The sequence below is a fragment of the Bombina bombina genome, chromosome 1 (assembly GCF_027579735.1).
Source record: "Bombina bombina isolate aBomBom1 chromosome 1, aBomBom1.pri, whole genome shotgun sequence".
Classification (NCBI taxonomy): Eukaryota; Metazoa; Chordata; class Amphibia; order Anura; family Bombinatoridae; genus Bombina; species Bombina bombina.
In genome coordinates, this window is record NC_069499.1 from 1,553,641,221 (window position 1) to 1,553,660,936 (window position 19,716).

The following is a 19,716-nucleotide window of genomic DNA, read 5'->3' on the forward strand; positions in this document are numbered from 1 at the left end:
CTAGGGACATTGTCTTAAAAATGCAGGCATTCACAGACAAAGAGAAAATCATGGAAGCCTCCAGGAAACTACGCCAGATCACATACGAAGGGGATGATATTCAAATCTACGCAGATCTAAGTAGCATCACCCTTAACAGAAGGCGAGAAGCCAGATACCTAACCCTTCATCTACAAAACCTGAAGATTCCCTACAGATGGGGCTTTCCTTTTTGTATCAAAGTCCTGCAAGGCACGAACATAGCAATATACAAATCACCTGACGACCTAGAAGAGTTCTGTAGCAAATTGAATATCCCACAACCCACACCACAACTTCTGGGACGACCAGCACCTGAGAAACCAACAACCTCTTCCAGCATGCCGAAACCCCAAAGGCCGACATGGAACAGAATAAACAGGAAAAGGACACAACCATCCAGTAGCCAATTCAACCCAGAAACTGATCCTACATGAACATGCATAGCCACTGTTGCCTGTGGTAACTTGTATTACTCTTAATAATTGTTTGCCTTGCAGATATACCAACTCCAAGACTTTCCTCATATACAGGTATAAGAACTTGACTCAGAATGTCTGTAGGTAAAGCAAGTGAGTGAGTATACCTAACTTTAAAGTTGTTTAGAAATTCGAAGTCACTAATATAATTGAAACACCTTGTTTAACAATATAGGAAGCAGTCTATACTCTCATGTTCATAAAATGTCGTGAACAGGGTAGTATACCCTTAAACACTTTGTATTGTATATGTATATATGCAATTGTTGTATATAAGTTATATGTTATGAAGTTTATTAATGTTTGTTATACTGGAACTGGAAATTTGATTCTAATAACTGCTATGTCTGAGTTGGCTTGGCAAGTGACACGTACCGACGACCAGAACCCATTGAGTGTATCACAGCACATACACCCCTTTACCACTAAACAGCTTAGAAGACAGCTAAAACCCAAACACATACTCTAATGAGCGCACCACAAATCAAGATCATGACACAAAACACAAAGGGTCTAAACTCTCCCACAAAAAGATCTTTAGCTCTCAATTGGTTTTCTAAATCTAAAAATGAAATTATCTTCTTGCAAGAAACACATTTTAGACACAAAGAGGAACCGAAGTTCCATTCTAAAAACTTCCCAACCGGATACTTTTGTTCGCACACACAGAAAAAGATCAACGGAGTGGGAATCCTATTTCATAAATCCATGCATCTCCACAATGTTACCACTCACACTGACCCAGAAGGCAGATACTTGATATTGGTTGGAGACCTTTTCAACAAACCAATCACGCTAGCGAACATATATGCACCCAACACCGGCCAAGCGAAATTTTTCAAAAAAGTCACAGGGAAATTACTAGAAATAGCAAAAGGAACTACTATTATAGCAGGAGACTTTAATATAGCACTCAACCCCAGACTAGACTGCTCAATGACCAAAAGCTCCCAGACCATAAACACTATCAAAACAGTCACACAAAGTCTGAAATCCCTATCTCTTCTAGACGTCTGGAGAGTCCACCACCCGACACAGAAAACCGACACCTTCTACTCGAACCCCAAGAAATCGTACTCCAGATTAGATTACATTTGCATTGACCAATTAGGGCTGACACTTACTAGAGATTCAGACATCATCCCAACCCCATGGTAGGACCACTCGTCAGTATCTCTGACCCTTGACTGGCCTGACAAACCCATCACAGATTTTAATTGGAGGTTAGATGATACTCTGCTTCTACAGCCTCAAATCAAAAAGAAAATAGACAAAACACTTACTGAATTCTTTCATTTCAACAAACCCCCCCAATCCCACCCAATAACGATCTGGGAAGCACATAAAGCGGTAGTTAGGGGAGAACTTATTAAACAGAAAGCCATCCTCAAAAAAAAATACAACTCAGAATACAAACAATTACTGGACCAACTTAAAGTGGCAGAACTTAATCACATGCACAACCCCGAATCGAATGACACCCTTACTACTCTTACTAAGATAAGACACAACCTGAATAACTTACTTGCGACTGAAGTACATAGAAAAGCTTACTACCTAAAGAAACTATATTTTGTTGAGAGTAACAGAGCAGGGCCCATACTAGCTAAAGCATTGAAACGGAAAAGCTACGCCAACTATATAAATAAAATTCAAGACAGTACAAACAAAGAAACATATGACTGCAAAGGCATAGCAGACACTTTTAGCAGATATTATAGTCTTCTCTACAACATCCCCACAGAAGATAGCATCCATAAGAAGACCCTTATTGATAAATACCTAGAAGAAGCAAACTTACCTAAATTAGACGAACCCCTTAGAGCAGCCCTCGATGACCCCTTCTCGGAGCAGGAAGTAGCTAAAGCTATCAATAGCCTACCCACTCATAAGAGCCCTGGCCCAGATGGACTGACGAACGCCTATTATAAACATTTTAAGCAAATACTAACCCCCCACTTAACAAATTTATTTAACTCCCTAGAACATGATACCCCCATATCTCCACAACTACTCGAAGCACATATCACTGTCATACACAAAGAGGGCAAACCGATAACAGAGCCCAGCAGCTACCGACCAATCTCATTGTTAAACAGCGATATAAAAATTTATGCAAAAATTCTAGCACTAAGAATCAACTCGGTCCTACCTGACTTGATCCACTTAGACCAGGCTGGGTTTATCCCATTCAGAGAAACAAGAGATAACACTATTAGAACTACCCAACTTATAGACTTTGCCAACACTCATAAAATCCCTATGATCACAGTAGCCACAGACGCAGAGAAGGCCTTCGATAGAGTGGCCTGGCCATCCCTTCGAAGTGCACTTCACAGTTATGGATTTGGAGATGGAATAATAGGTAAAATCTTCCAACTATATTCAGCTCCTTCAGCAAGAGTCAAGGTTAATGGAGTACTATCCCACCCATTCAAAATTGCAAATGGAACAAGACAGGGCTGCCCACTCTCCCCACTCCTATTTGTGCTTACCATGGAAGCTTTAGCGGCTCATATTCGTGCTAACCCAAACATAAAGGGAGTACATATTGGCCCAAATCAATACAAAATCTCAATGTTCGCCGATGACATTCTCCTCACATTGACTTCCCCCACATGCTCATTAGCAGCCCTAATGGAGGAATTCGACACCTTCAGCCACCTATCCAATTTCCTAATCAATAAACAGAAATCAGAGATCCTAAACATCTCCCTTCCCCAAAGAGAACTACAACACATTAAGAATATATGCCCATATAAAGTAAAGAACTCCCAACTAAAATACTTGGGGGTCCAGCTGACCCCAAAAATCTCACAACTATTTGACGCCAACTACAAAACTTTACTAACCGCTACCCAACACACCCTAAAAACTTGGAGTGATAAACCCCTATCTTGGTGGGGGAGAATACAGGCCATAAAAATGACGATTCTCCCAAGAATCATATATATTTTTCAAACCGTGCCCATATCCCTCCCAAAGCACTACATCCAACATCTCCAAAGGAGCATCAACATGTTCATTTGGGGAAAACAAAAGCCTTGTGTAAACGCGACCACATTACACAGACCGACCAGAGGGGGGGGCTAGGGGTACCAAAGTTAGAAATGTATTACTACTCAGTGACCCTGCAACGCATCCTTGACTGGCATAGCAAAAGCAAAGCTAAAGCATGGATTTCCCTAGACTCTCAAATATTAAAAGCGCCCAAACCCGGCTCAGTGTGCTGGATTCCCAAAACCTTAAGACCTGTTGTTTGCCAGACCTCCCCAACCTTTAGACACATTTTTGATACCTGGGACTACCTAGTACGGAAATATCCAAAACTATCCTCACAACACTCCCCCCTAACACCGATATCACAGAACATGGAACTCTCTGGAGGGTATGAACCCCTAAAGAACACTAAAGCTACTTGGGAATTACAGGACTCTGTTCCCATAATAACACTTTTAGACAAACGATCACTTAAACCCAGACATAGCTTGACAGATGTGCTGGGGGGAGCTTTCTCCTCCTGGTTAAAATATTCCCAACTCAACAACTTTATATGCAATAATCAAGCTAGGGAGAACTTGCTAAGGGCGCCCACTCCCTTTGAACAATGCTGCCTGTCAACAATTCCCACCAGAGGCACTTTATCACTTGCAAAAAAAATGCTAGAAAATGTAGAACTGACCCCCCTCCCACCATATACTGCTCATTGGCAACAAGACCTAAAGATAGAGCTAGATGAAAAAGACTGGAGAAAATTTTTTAACAATACACGAAAGTCATCAACTTCCACCAGATTTATAGAACTCAACTTTAAAATACTAACACGGTGGTATTTAACACCACATAGACTACATAGAATCTACCCCTCATCTACGGCATCATGCTGGAGAGGATGTGGGGAAACAGGAACAATGGCACATATATGGTGGCATTGTGACAAGATAACACCTTATTGGAAGTCGATAGAACTTCACCTAAAAAACATCTTGGGTAACGAATTTACACTACCCCCCACACTAGCGCTGTTTAACTTAAGATCAGGGATCCCATGCAAGATACGATCAACACTGTTGACAATATGCCTAAACAGTGCGAAAGCCTTAATAGCACAAAACTGGAAATCCCTCTCTGTCCCATCTAGCCAACAATGGCTATCAAAAGTATCAGAAACCATACAACTAGAACAGTATGGATATTACAGACGCAACCAACTAGATCTATTCCTCGATGTCAAGTTTTATTGGGAGACACTCCTCAACACCCTTAACGCTCAATAAAACCCCCCCCCCCAAACATTGAGACACCTCCGACTAACACTAGAACCTAACACTAAGGTAAAACAGACATGCAGACCACTACCAAGACGCCAACTAAACTCCATATCCACAAAGACAAGATGAAGACTGACCACCTTACAGTCACAAAAGCCAGTCTCCAGTTGTTACCTTTATATTCATGTTATAGTTTGATAAGTTATATTTACGCTCTTTGCCAAAACCCAACTATACGGTTTCCCTCCCATTACTCCACAGTCCACATAAGAACTCTGCTCACCCAGTCTCAAAACGAGATTGCACAGGATACTAACTGAATGGACTGGAAAATACACACCTGTTGTACCTTTGTACGATATACTTTATATACTTTGTGGAAACCCTCTGTACTATTGTATTATCTATATGGAAAATTAATAAAAATTATTTTGAAAAAAAAAAAAAAAAAGAAGGAAAACTATCTTCTGATTGATGTTACAGTTAGACACAACCTTGGGGAGAAACCCCAAGCCTGTGCGAAGAACAGCCTTATCCACAAGAAACACCAGATAAGGGGGCTCATATTGCAAGGCCACCAGCTCAGAAACTCTGCGTGCCGAAGCAATGGCAAACAGAAAGAGAACTTTCCATGAGAGAAGTTTTATGTCAAGAGAATGCATAGGTTCAAACGGAACCTTCTGCAAGACCCTAAGTACCAAGTTTAAGCTCCAAGGGGGAGCAGTCTGCCTAAAAACAGGCCTAATTCGAGACCGAGCCTGAACAAAAGATTGGAAATCAGGGAAATCAGCGAGTCTCCTGTGCAGCAGAACAGATAAAGCCGAAATTTGTCCTTTTAGGGAACTAGCGGCGAGACCCTTCTCCAGACCCTCTTGGAGAAAAGACTAAATCCTGGATTACCCTCACCCTGTGCCAAGGGTAGCCATGACTCTCACACCAGGACAAGCAAGTCCTCCACACCTTATGATAGATGCGTTGAGTGACCGGCTTTCTTGCCTGAACTAGAGTCTCAATCACATTTTCAGAAAAACCCCTTTTTGCCAAGACTAAACGTTCAATCTCCATGCAGTCAGCCTTAGAGAGTCAAGATTTTGATGTTGAAAAGGACCCTGCTCCAGCAGATCCACGGCGGAGAGGATGACATCCCCACCAGATCCGCAAACCACGTCCTCCTCGGCCACGAAGGAGCAATCAGAATGGAGGATACTCCCTCCTGCTTTATACGAGCCACTACACAAGGAAGAAGTGTTAACGGAGGAAATATGTATACTAGACCAAACCCCCAAGGAATCGCCAATGCATCTATTAGCTCCGTCTGGGGGTCCCTCGACCTCGAACCGTATCGGGGGAAGCTTGCAATTCAACCTTGACGCCATGAGATCGATCTCCAGCGCCCCCCATCTGAGACAGATCTCCGCAAACACTTCGGGGTGAAGAGACCATTCCCCGGGTGAAAAGTCTGCCTGCTGAGAAAATCCGCTTCCCAGTTGTCCACACCCGGGATGTGGATCACCCGGGATATGGATCGCAGAGAGCGAACAGTTGTGGGTCTCTGCCCACTCCAGGATCCGAGACACCTCCCTCATTGCCAGGGAGCTCCTCGTGGCCCCCTGGTGGTTGATGTAAGCCACCAAGGTAATATTGTCCGTCTGGAACCTGATAAAGCTTAAGTCCCCCAGATGAGGCCACGCCTTCAGAGCATTTTAGATCGTTCAAAGCTCCAGAATATTTATTGGAAGAAGAGCCTCTAAGCGAGACCACTTCCCCTGCGCCATCCTGGCACCCCAAACAGCTCCCCATCCCGCCAGACTCGCGTCCGTGGTAACAATCTTCCAGGACGGTCTCAGGAAGGATGTCCCCATGGACAGGTGATCTGGGCGGATCCACCAGGAGAGGGAAAGCCGAGTCTGCGCATCAATGTATATCGGCTGCTACAGAACGGAATGATCGCCGTTCCACTGTCTCAACATGCACAATTGAAGAGGTCTGAGATGAAACCTGGCAAATTGAATGATGTCCATGCTGGAGACCATGAGCCCAATCATCTCCATGCACTGAGCTACAGATAGTCTCCTATAGACTGGAGGGCAAGACAGGTAGACGCCATCTTTGTGCGTCGCTTGTCAGTGAGAAAGATCTTCATGGACACAGAGTCTATGATTGTGCCCAAGAACTCCACCCTGGTACTGGGAACCAGAGAACTCTTCTCGAGATTGATCTTCCAACCGTGAGATTGAAGTAACTGCAGCAGGACCCTGGTGTGGGCCTCTGCCAGATGGGACGGCAGCATCTGAACCAGAATGTTGTCAAGGTAGGGTGCCGCCACGATACCTTCTGGCTACTGCTAGAAGGGCCCCCAGGACCTTTGTGAAGACTCTCTGGGGCCGTCACCAGACCGAAGGGAAGAGCCACGAACTGGAAATACTGATCCAGAAAGGAAAATCTGAGGAACCTCAAATGGTCCCTGTGAATTGGAACATGAAGGTAGGCATCCTTTAAGTCTATAGAGGTCATTTAGCTGCCCCTCTTGAACTAGGGGCAGAATGGATCTGATCGTTTCCATTTTGAATGATGGAACGGACAGGAACTTGTTTAAACATTTGAGGTCCAGAATCGGGCGGAACGTGCCCTCCTTCTTTGGGACCACGAACAAATTGGAGTAATACCCTAGCCCCCTTTCTGCCTGGGGTACTGGTACAATAACCCCTAGAGCGGAGAGATCCCGCACACAACCCAGAAAGGCCTCTCTTTTTTCCGGCCTTGATTTGGTCCGCTTTCGCAGTGGGCTTTTGGCGTTGCGCCTTATCCCCACGAAAAGGACGAAAATTAACACCCTTAGGTTTCGCCTTCTTATCCTGGGGAAGGAAGGCACCCTTGCCTCCTGTAACCGTGGATATGATAGAGTGTAGACCTAGACCGAATAGGATCTTGCCCTTAAAAGCCAAAGACAGCAGCCTCGTCTTAGAGGTCATGTCAGCCGACCACGATTTTAGCCACAGAGCCCTGCGTGCTAGAATCGAAAAACCTGATACCTTAGCATTCAGGCGGATAATCTGCATATTAGCGTCACGAATGAAGGAATTGGCCACCTTTAGGGCCTTAATCTTTTCCCGCACCTCCTCGAAAGAGGGTTCACCCTCAATCATATCAAATAAGGCATTGCACCAATATGACACAGCTCCAGCAACCGCGGCGACCACTGCTGCCGGTTGAAAAACAAACCGTGTGTTGAAACATCTTTCGTAACATGTTTTCCAACTTTTTATCCATAGGCTCCTTGAATGAAGAACTATCCTCTAAAGGGATCGTTGTGCGCTTAGCAAGCGTGGAGATGGCCCCATCCACCTTGGGAATGGTCCCCTAGCGTCGGACGGGGCTTCGTCATCGTACCACCCTACAGGGGCATCCGACAGAGAAAAATCCTGGGTCGGGCTGCTATGAAAAGCTCTATGATTGCGCTTAGCAGAACGCGGCAAAGCATAGATCACCTTAGCGAATGCCGTTTCAAGCTGATCCGTGAAATCAGGCGGCCAAGCAATCTCCCCCGAAGGGGTAACAGTCGGACCCTGGGGTGCTGCATGTGGGATAGGGGACGCCATTGGGGAACGCACCTCACGGGACGGAGATCCCTCAGAGGTGGACGGCTCAGTAGTGCTAGACATTCTCTTATGTTTGGAAGTCGTAGCCTTCTCAAGGCATATGGAACACAGTTGTGCAGGCTGGTCTACCACAACCTCACAATAAACACAGGTATAGGACTTAGTTAAAGAGGGAGTACCCTCTAATGCGTCAGAATCCTCCATAGCTTTTAGAAAAAAAATAAGACAGGCACCTTTATAACCAACCAATGGCGGGGGCACTCACCACCTCCTATGACCCGGACTGTAGAAACCGCTTAGTACCCTCCGTCGCAGATCAGACCAGAAGTGAAGAGGCCCCACCTCACAAGGATGTCTACGCAGAACCGCCCCTGCCGAGGAGAAAACGCGCTAAAAAAAGCCTGCGCAAAATTCCCGGAAGAGAACCTTGTCAGTTACACAAAAATGCCAGAGCCACGCCCTTGCACATAACACGGCAATCACATAAACAACTCATCATGTACATATCCCCCCTGTTCAATAATCCCCTTATAGGAATATTAACCCTTGATTCTATAATGTGGCCTTGTCTTCTGTGTCATTATATAAAAATGAAACGATCTTACCAGAATCTACGCCATGGAACAGGAACACGGCCCTTCAAGTGTGACAGGTGATAGCTGCGCTCCTGACATGGACTTGAGAGAAGAACGCAATCTGCGAAACTCGTCAACGCCGATTGCTATAGGAGCTGTTAATATGAGTCGGGATGGTGTCGCAAAGGGAAGCTCCTGTCCCATAGTGAAGGGTAGAACCCCTCATAAGAGACCTCCGATTTTCCAGCACCTCTCTGCCACCTCCTGTGACGAAAGGCAAAGAATGACTGGGGGATGAGGGGAGTGGGGGAGGTATTTAAGCCTTTGGCTGGGGTGTCTTTGCCTCCTCCTGGTGGCCAGGTTCTTAATTCACACAAGTAATGAATGAAGCCGTGGACTCTCCTCCCCTTAAGATGGAAAGGGTTACAACCACGAAAAACAAGATAAATAACAGGGGAATAAAGTTCCATAGTCTATACATAGGTAAATAGGTAACTGCATGTAAATCTAATTAAACTCTATATAGATTATAGGGTCTAGGATCAGTTAAGTAAACTGTATACTATAGATAAATACGTAAGCAGCTGGTTTATTACCTAGTGAGGAAAATGCAAAATTCAACTTAACACAGCGTCATACGTTTTGCAATTAACAAAGTCAATACTGTATTAGTAACGTTAATGTTTATGTAAAAGTTTGTAGCTAAGAAGACTCAAATACTATAATATAGTGTCATATGCATCTGTATAAAGAACACATGTCTATGTACAAAGTTGACAAATATTGTCAAAGTAGTGTGGAAATATACACCCATTGCCTCAAACTCTGTATCCTGCTGTATTCACAACCAGGACCTAATATATATATATATATATATATATATATATATATATATATATATATATATATATATATATATCTGTATCACCCATTGTGTGGATTTCCACAGTGTGTTAATGTTCACAGCGTAGCCCTTAATTAATGTGTCAGGGAAGAGTTGAAAAGGTATGTTTCAGCTGGGTGTTTAAGAAGCTGCATAATGTGTGTAACTTCCGGTCACAGAACACCACATAACGGGACCCATAGATCCACCTTTTAATGTATGCTAGGCATATTGTTTGGACAGAATAAATAATCAGTAATCAAATATAGTAACCCCATGTTGGTAGAATAGAATGCTAGAGGATACGGTAAACTACTAAAGAGCAGTAAATGCTAACAGGGCATTGTAAGGGGAACAAGAAATAGACTTAGCTATGCTGCTTATCTTAATCTGTGTGTGTGTGTGATAAGAGCAGCACAGATACACCTGTTCACCGCTGAACGTAAGTACTGAATGCGCGAATTCAACCGTAAACGAACTGTTTACGAGTATGCTACCTCGGTATTTTGTATAAATTGTAGTGTATATGTTGGAAGCTGATAACAAGGTTATATATAACAAAGTGTGCATTACTGTAAGAGACAGACTACTAAGTCTGTGTAAAGTGAATGTTATATGTGACTATAATATATGACTATGTAAAAGTTTGAGTCACAATTGGTCCAAGGGATGGCTATGAACATAAGAAAAATAATATGAAGCAGGCAATTAGTGCAAGTAGTATCTAACAGATGGTAATACAGAGTTTAAGGATGAGTGGGATGGGAGTCTAAAACGTATGTGGTGAAAGTGCTGTGTAAGGATATGTGAGGAGTCACAGCATGTACATGTTTGAACAATCAGTTCTGTAAGAGATATATGGGGGATCCAAGATTAAATAAAGTTAATGTTTTAAATATGGAGAGGAGATGAATACAGGAAAAGAGAGAATGTTTACATCTATCATATAAAGATGTTAACCATAAAGATTGTTAACCATAGAAAATACATGAGTCATAGATGTATATGCACAAGGGCAATGGGGACTATGTTCCACATGCCCCAATACATTTTTACTGTAACACATTTAGGTATGTGGGGTGTAGCATCCTGGTTATTACAGATTGTCAGCACTTGTGTATAATTAATAAAATAGAGCATAATCAATGCTGGTATTAAGTCCTTTGGGAACCAATGTTTCCAAGCGATTGATCTACCTTGCTTCCCTCTTGAGTAGTTCAAGGTTTCTGTCACCCCCTCTTTTTAATGGGGGTATCCAGTCAATTAGGATGCTTCTTAGCATGGCTACAGTGTGGCCATTTTGCATAAAGTGACGTGCCACTGGTTGGTCACTTTTCTTGTCCTTGATGGCTTTCCTGATTGACCTGCGGTGGTTTGCTTGGCGATCACGAAAGGTCGTGCTCGTCTTTCCTACATAGTACAGGCCACATGGGCAAATGATCAAATAGACAACATATTCTGTGGTACATGATAATCTATGTTGTATATGTATAGTCTTCCCATTGTGTGGGTGATGAAATTTAGGACCTGTTATGAAAGAGTTGCATGTGATACAGTTTCCACAGCTGTAGCATCCTTTTTGGGTATTGGTAGCCAAAGGTTTTGGCTCGTGTCAGGCTCAAAAGTTGTTTTGACCAGTATGTCTCAGAGGTTACTGGTTCTATTATAGACCATTCTTGGAGGTGGTTTGTTGAAGAATTGTAGAGTCGGGTCTTGGTTTAGGATGAACCAATTGTTCTCTATTGCTCTTCGAGTGAATCTGCTGGTAGGATTAAAGGTTACCATCATGTTAATACGTTCATCTTTATTCTTATTTTCCCTTTCTCTAGTAAGGAGATCTGTTTGTGTCAGGTTCCAGGTGTCCTTCATAATTTGTTCAATCTCAGTGTGTTTATATCCTCTTTGTATGCATTTTAACCTCATTGCTTCCAGTTGTTTTTTTCCTGTGTTAATTCTTCCTCCAGGCCATGTTTGAACCCATTGTGGTGCCCATTTGTTGTAGATAATACTTGTTTTCAAACTTGAAATAATTGTGGGTCAAACAAAGGTGTATTAGGTCTAGGATAAACTCTGTTGGTGGACCACAATACGAGGTGTCTTTGATTAGAAATTATATATATATATATATATATATATATATATACACACAAACACACACTATCTCACAAAAGTGAGTACACCCCTCACATTTTTGTAAATATTTTATTATATCTTTTCATGTGACAACACTGAAGAAATGTCACTTTGCTACAATGAAAAGTAGTGAGTGTACAGCCTGTATAAAAGTGTACATTTGCTGCCCCCTCAAAATAACTCAACACACAGCCATTAATGTCTAAACTGTTGGCAACAAAAGTGAGTACACCCCTAAGTGAAAATGTTCAAATTGGGCCCAATTAGTCATTTTCCGTCCCCGGTGTCATGTGACTCATTAGTGTTACAAGGTCTCAGGTGTGAATGGTGAGCAGGTGTGTTAAATTTGGTGTTATTGCTCTCACACTCTCTCATACTGGTCACTGGAAGTTCAAAATGGCACCTCAAGGCAAAGAACTCTGAGGAGCTGAAAAAAAGAATTGTTGCTCTACATAAAGGCGGCCTGGACTATAAGAAGATTGCCAAGACCCTGAAACTAAGCTGCAGCATGGTGGGCAAGACCATACAGCGGTTTCACAGGACAGGTCTCACTCAAAACAGGCCTCACCATGGTCGACCAAAGAAGTTGAGTGCACGTGCTCAGCGTCATATCCAGAGGTTGTCTTAGACGTATGAGTGCTGCCAGCATTGCTGCAGAGGTTGAAGGGGTGGGGGGTCAGCCTGTCAGTGCTTAGACCATACACCACACACTGCATCAAATTGGTCTGCATGGCTGTCATTCCAGAAGGAAGCCTCTTCTAAAGATGATGCACAAGAAAGCCAACAAACAGTTTGCTGAAGACAAGCAGACTAAGTACATGGATTAATGGAACCATGTCCTGTGGTCCAATGAGACCAAGATAAACTTATTTGGTTCAGATGATGTCAAGTGTGTGTGGCGGAAACCAGGTGAGAAGTACAAAGACAAGTGTGTCTTGCCTACAGTCAAGCATGGTGGTGGGAGTGTCATGGTCTGGGCCTGCATGAGTGCTGCCGGCACTGGGGAGCTACAGTTCATTGAGGGAACCATGAATGCCAACATGTACTGTGACATGCTGAAGCAGAGCATGATCCCCTTCCTTTGGAGACTGGACTGCAGGGCAGTATTCCAACATAACGACCCCAAACACACCTCCAAGACGGCCACTGCCATGCTAAAGAAGCTGAGGGTAAAGGTGATGGACTGGCCAAGCATGTCTCCAGACCTAAACCCTATTGAGCATCTGTGGGGCATCCTCAAACGGAAGGTGGTGGAGCACAAGGTATCTAACATCCACCAGCTCCGTGATGTCGTCATGGAGGAGTAGAAGAGGACTCCAGTGGCAACTTGTAAAGCTTTGGTGAACTCCATGCCCAAGAGGGTTAAGGCAGTTTGGAAAATAATGGTGGCCAAACAAAATATTGACACTTTGGGCCCAGTTTGGACATCTCCACTTAGGGGTGTACTCACTTTTGTTGCCAACGGTTTAGACATTAAAGGCTGTGTGTTGAGTTATTTTGAGGGGACAGCAAATTTACACTGTTATACAGGCTGTACACTCAATACTTTACATTGTAACACTCAATACTTTACATTGCAGCAAAGTGTCATTTCTTCAGTGTTGTCACATGAAAAGATATAATAAAATATTTACAAAAATGTGAGGGGTGTACTCACAGCGGATTTTAACTATGTGTTTAAACCATTTGTAAAGGTTAAACACAGTTATTTGACAGAATCGCTAATTGAATAAAACATTCAAAAATGTTACCCAAATCATAATGTTAAATTATTCAAATAAAGCAACAAAATCAAATTGCTAATTTTATGATGGCAATTAGGTGTTTGGAGGATTTTATTTGGGTGGCGGTGCTTCTAATAAATGCCATAAAAAATAGGAGCCAAAAACTCAATGGTTCGATAGAAATTGTCAGAAATTCCCAGCAATTTAAAACTCTGCTCACCAGCTTTTATGTATTTTGTACTTCGTGAAATATTTTCTAATATAAACAGGAAATTTATTGGGTAAATTTTCCTTTGAGATTAGGGCAGATATATTACTTAGTGGTTATACCAATACATATATATTTATGGTGTGAAACATTTTACTGAATGTAATGTGTGGTTGATCACACTGGAACAGACTTGAACACTTTGATTTTTGATTCATAGCCCGAGAAGCAAAGTAAAACGCCTCTTGGCAAAACTGCCATTTAATAGTGATTTCACCTGCAATCTCGTTTGCGATGTAGATACCTTTATAACTATTGTGGCGATGCTTACAACTTCAGGCCCTATGTGAGCCAATGACAAGAGACATGTTTAGCCACCAATCAGCAGCTAGCTCCTAGTAGTGCATATTCCTTCCTGATCCTACTTTGTTATACTTGGGGCAAGATTTATCAATTTGTGAGTGGACAGGATAGTGAACCTGTCCGCACTTGATCGCCAATTGTGGGGCAGATATGTTCCCCATATTTAACATTACATGACAGAACACTCATGCAACCAATTTTAGGGCTTGTCAATCACCATGGTCAAATGAATCTGAGGTGACTTTCAAACTCCAGTCGTACGGAGAGAATTTATGAACCGCTGCTTCATAAATATCAGTTGCAGGCTCAAATGATTGAGACTGCAACTGATCAGGGCGTTTGCCTCATCATAAATCTTGCCCTTGGTATCAAAGGATACCAAGAGAACAAAAAACTATTTGATAATAAAATTATATTGGAAAGTTGCTTAAAATTGTATTTACTATCTGGATCATGAAAGTTTAATTTTGTATTTACTGTCCCTTTAAGGAAGCTAGTAATGTCAAAGGGGCACCAAGTAAAGTGATGAGTTCTATGAGGTGGGTGTGGTCTGATCACCAGCTAGCTCCCAGTAGTGCATTGCTGCGGCTGACAATATCTGCATATGCTTTTCAACAAAGGATACTAAAAGAACAAAGCAAATTTGATAATAGAAGTCAAATTGAAAATGTCTTAAAATTACATGATCTATCTAAAGCATTAGTTTAATTTTAACTTTCATGTCCCTTTAATTTGTTTTTGCTATATTTTACGAGGAAGATGCAGCGTAAAATGGATAACACTATAAATTTAATTCATGTTCCTTTCAGGGAATTTGCAACTCCTCAAGGTGGTTAAAGTTCAGAAACAGAATAGAATGTAGAGAAAACAGAAAGCTACATAGGGAAGTCTCAGTATAAAAACAGCAAATGTTTATGCCAAGCGCAAATTAATCTAATTATAAAGCTGTAGAGTAGAAGCCTCGAAGGCAAAGGAATATCCATATGCATATTAATTCTATGATGCTGGCTGTTGCTTTTGTTTGAAATAGAGATCATTACAGAGTTGATGTTGCAAATTTATTTTACTCGTAAAAATGTTATGAAAAACACAATTTATGCTTACCTGATAAAAAATTTTTTATTTCCGGGCATGGAGAGTCCACAACATCATTCTAATTACTAGTAGGATATTCAACTCCTGGCCAGCAGGAGGAGGCAAAGAGCACCCCAGCAAAGCTGTTAAGTGCAACTTCCCTTACCCATAATCCCCAGTCATTTGGCTGAAGGAAAATGGAAAAAGAAGAAACACAAGGGTATAGAGGTTCATGAGGTTTACTCAAAATAACTCCCGAATTATAATTAAAAAGAGGGCGGGGTCGTGGACTCTCCATGCCCGGAAAGAAATTTATCAGATAAGCATAAATTTAGTTTAAGGAACGTCTTTTGCATAACCTGGATGTTGTGCGGGCTCTAAAATTTTACCTTCAAGCTACTAAAGATTTTCGGCACTCTTCTGCACTGTTTGTTGTTTTCTTTGGAAAGTGTAAGGGTCAGAAGGCCACTTCTACTTCTCTGTCCCTCTGGTTAAGAAGTATGATTCATTTTGCTTGAAACCCTTTACTAGAGCGAGTTGTTCTTATGAAGAAACGCAGGCTTCTGTAGAGAGGGGCGGGCGGTAGTTGCATGTTCAGAGCAGGCGTGCTTAAAACAGAGGCTTGAAATGAAAGTGGCCGCTCAGAATTGCCAAGTCCCGCCCACCCCTCTCTACAGAAGCCTGCGTTTCTTCATAGGAACAACTCGCTCTAGTAAAGGGTTTCACATCCTTTATTAACGTCACTCTGTTTAATACCTGCATATTTTTTCCTCAACTTCTAGCTAATGAATTCCCTGATTTCTACAATCTACTCTTACCCGGGGCCAGAGAGCAGACACTTTCATGATCGTTGTATACAAACTTGTTTCCTTGTGTTTTAGTCTGATTAAATAATGTTCTCCTTCCTGAATATATTTACCTCTCTGTCCCTTAGTGATCTTACTACCGGTTAGGAGTGACTCACTTTGTGTAAAAAGAGCGACTCAACTTTTTAAAAGAAAGAGCGTAGAAGCTGAAGTGCTATTGTCAACACTGCTGGAAGTTGTCATAACAACTCGCTCCTGCAGGACCTGCACATTCTATAGTCCTGTATAGAAGTGAAGACAGGAAGCACCCCTAGTATCCAAACCCCATTGTAAAGGACTTTAAGCAGCAAATCAGTATGTCTGTCCTGGGACAGGCAAGGGAGCGTGCTTTATGCATACTCATGATATTTCCCTATTCAGTTTAAGGAAGTTTACTATGAAATCTTATGAGAGTTAAATAAAATCTCATGAGATCACTGTAAAAGAGTTCATGACCTCAGCACTGCTGATGCTGATTGGCTGCTGTTCATTTCTTCCTTATGAGTATTATGTCCTTTAAGTGTTCACTAAGAAATTTTGAGGTAAAATATCTTCTTTTTTTACATAGAGATGTTTAGGAGATATTTCCTTGTCAGCTTATAATTATTCTGCGTCACTTTCATGTGATTTAGCATTTGGGTATTATGTCCCTTTCAGCTGTACCAATCAGCCAGTTGTGTTAGCAGAAAATTCACCAACTGACCTTTTGCTTAACATTTTATGTAAAAATAACAATATCTTAGCAAAAGGCATTTCATGTCCTGTAAACATGCTCTTTCATTTGGATGACAGAAAATTTTAAAGAAATGTAGCTGTCATCTCACCTGCTCAAGCAGTCGGCTTTGCTCACTCAGACGAGTCTCCATGTTGGTTATAATTGTGCGTAGACTGCTCCTCTCCTCCTCCATTTCCCTTTGCTGTTGGTTCAGACGTTCCTGCAAGGCTAGAAGACAAATGTCACCAAATCACATGGACTAAGGTCTTACTATAAACAGGTTCCCTACTAGTGATATGTACTGAAGCAGTAAAGTCAGCATTGTAGACACGTACCTTTTAGTTGTCCTTCTCGTTGTCGCACCCCGATCTCTAGTTCCTGGGTTGTGCTGAACTGATTGTTCTCCACTCGATGAGAGAGGTCACTTAGCTTGTGTGAGAAGGACTCCATCTGCTCAATGACGCCATTTAATGACCTAAAGAAAGCCAGGGGGGGCAGAGGCAAACAAAGTTAGGTATGGCAGGAATTACTATTAAAATGAAAGTAAAACACCTTCAGATTTTTATATAAAATGTTTAGTTATGGGCAGCAAAACAACTTTGCAATGTACGTTGATTATTTATTTTGCCCTCTTTTCATGTCATTTAGCTATTTTTTGTAATTCTTAGAACTTGAAATGCATCCTGCTGATTTCTCAAAGCTAACCCTGCTACATATCTGTCCCTAGCTAGTTTTAATAGATAAGAACTGCAAAACAACACATTTTATAAGAACATTATGACTGTAGCTAGCCTTGTTGTCTGCAGACTCAAGCCCCCTTTGGCTCCTCCAATAAAGCAAATGGTATGTGGAATTTGGCTTTTGAAAAACAATTACAGCAAACAAGATGTTAATTTGTTTTAAAAAACGTTTAGCGTTGGATGATATGTTATGCTAAATCAAGACAAAAGAAATGTCCCTTTAAGTAGAGAGCTCACGTGGGAAATTCAATCTATATATGTAAGCATAAACTCTCACTTGACTCACTCTTAATACAAATAAGCCACCTTTTTAACTAATTTCTCACATTTGTACTACATTAGAACCCCTACTGCACATATTGCCACGGATATTGTCATCTTGGGAGCATTATTATTATTTTTTTGGTCCTTCCCAGAAAAAAATGTCTGTGGTCTTGCTATCCTTGAAGTGATAGTAAACCCAAGCGTATAACAAACGCTAGGATTTACCATCACTAAAAATAAACAGTTTCTCTCATCGTTTCGTAAAATTCGATGTTAAACTCACCATATCTGTAAGTCAAGTATATCGCTAACTCTGCACCTCCGGCTGCTGACAGCGCTTTCTTCACAGGGGGTGACGTTTCAACCTCAAGACCAATAGCCGTGTGTGTCAACTGACATCCTAGCAGGGCTATTGGTCCAGAGGTGAAAACGTCACCTCATCGGACAAAGCAATGTGCCATGGGCGGCCGGTGTCGCTGTGTTAGCAATATGTTTTCCTTACAGATAGGGTTTAACATATTTTTTTTATAAAACAATGAGAGAAAACATAATTTATGTAAGAATTTACCTGATAAATTCCTTTCTTTCATATTGGCAAGAGTCCATGAGCTAGTGACGCATGGGATATACAATCCTACCAGGAGGGGCAAAGTTTCCCAAACCTCAAAATGCCTATAAATACACACCTCACCACACCCACAATTCAGTTTAACGAATAGCCAAGTAGTGGGGTGATAAAGAAAGGAGTAAAAAGCATCAACAAAGGAATTTGGAAATAATTGTGCTTTATACAAAAAAATCATAACCACCATAAAAAGGGTGGGCCTCATGGACTCTTGCCAATATGAAAGAAATTAATTTATCAGGTAAATTCTTACATAAATTATGTTTTCTTTCATGTAATTGGCAAGAGTCCATGAGCTAGTGATGTATGGGATATCAATACCCAAGATGTGGAACTCCACGCAAGAGTCACTAGAGAGGGAGGGATAAAAATAAACAATAGCCATTTTCCGCTGAAAAAAGTAATCCACAACCCAAAATATAAGTTATTCTTATAATGAAAAAAAAAAACTTAAAACATCAGCAGAAGAATCAAACTGAAACAGCTGCCTGAAGAACTTTTCTACCAAAAACTGATTCTGAAGAAGCAAATACATCACAACGGTAGAATTTAGTAAATGTATGCAAAGAGGACAAAGTTGCTGCTTTGCAAATCTGATCAACTGAAGCTTCATTCTCAAAATCCCACAAAGTAGAGACTGATCTAATAGAATGAGCTGTAATTCTCTGAGGCGGGGCATTACCCGACTCCAAATAAGCTTGAAGAATCAAAAGCTTTAACCAAGAAGCCAAGGAAATAGCAGAGGCCTTCTGACCTTTCCTATGACCAGAAAATCTAACAAATAGACTAGAAGTCTTCATGAAATCTTTAATAGCTTCAACATAATATTTCAAAGCTCTCACCACATCCAAAGAATGTAAGGATTTTTCCCAAGAATTCATAGGATTAGGACACAAGGAAGGGACAACAATTTCTCTATTAATGTTGTTAGAATTCACAACCTTAGGTAAAAATTTAAATTAAGTCCGCAAAACCGCCTTATCCTGATGAAAAATCAGAAAAGGAGATTCACAAGAAAGAGCAGATAGCTCAGAAACTCTTCTAGCAGAAGAGATGGCCAAAAGGAACAACACTTACCAAGAAAGCAGTTTAATGTCCAAAGAGTGCATAGGCTCAAATGGAGGAGCCTGTAACGCCCTCAAAACCAAATTAAGACTCCAAGGAGGAGAAATTGATTTAATGACAGGCTTAATATGAACT

General features: G+C 41.6%; 1 protein-coding gene across 1 annotated transcript in view; it reads right to left on the reverse strand.

Annotated features, from left to right (window-relative positions):
- The window catches only part of FBF1 (Fas binding factor 1), a 208,204-nt gene that overhangs the window by 64,610 nt on the left and 123,878 nt on the right, over positions 1–19,716 (reverse strand). The window contains exons 22-23 of the mRNA XM_053709181.1: positions 17,223–17,362; positions 16,997–17,115 (exon numbers count right to left, since the gene is read on the reverse strand). Coding sequence (XP_053565156.1) covers positions 16,997–17,115; positions 17,223–17,362 — 259 coding nt within the window. The remainder of the gene's footprint in view (positions 1–16,996; positions 17,116–17,222; positions 17,363–19,716) is intronic.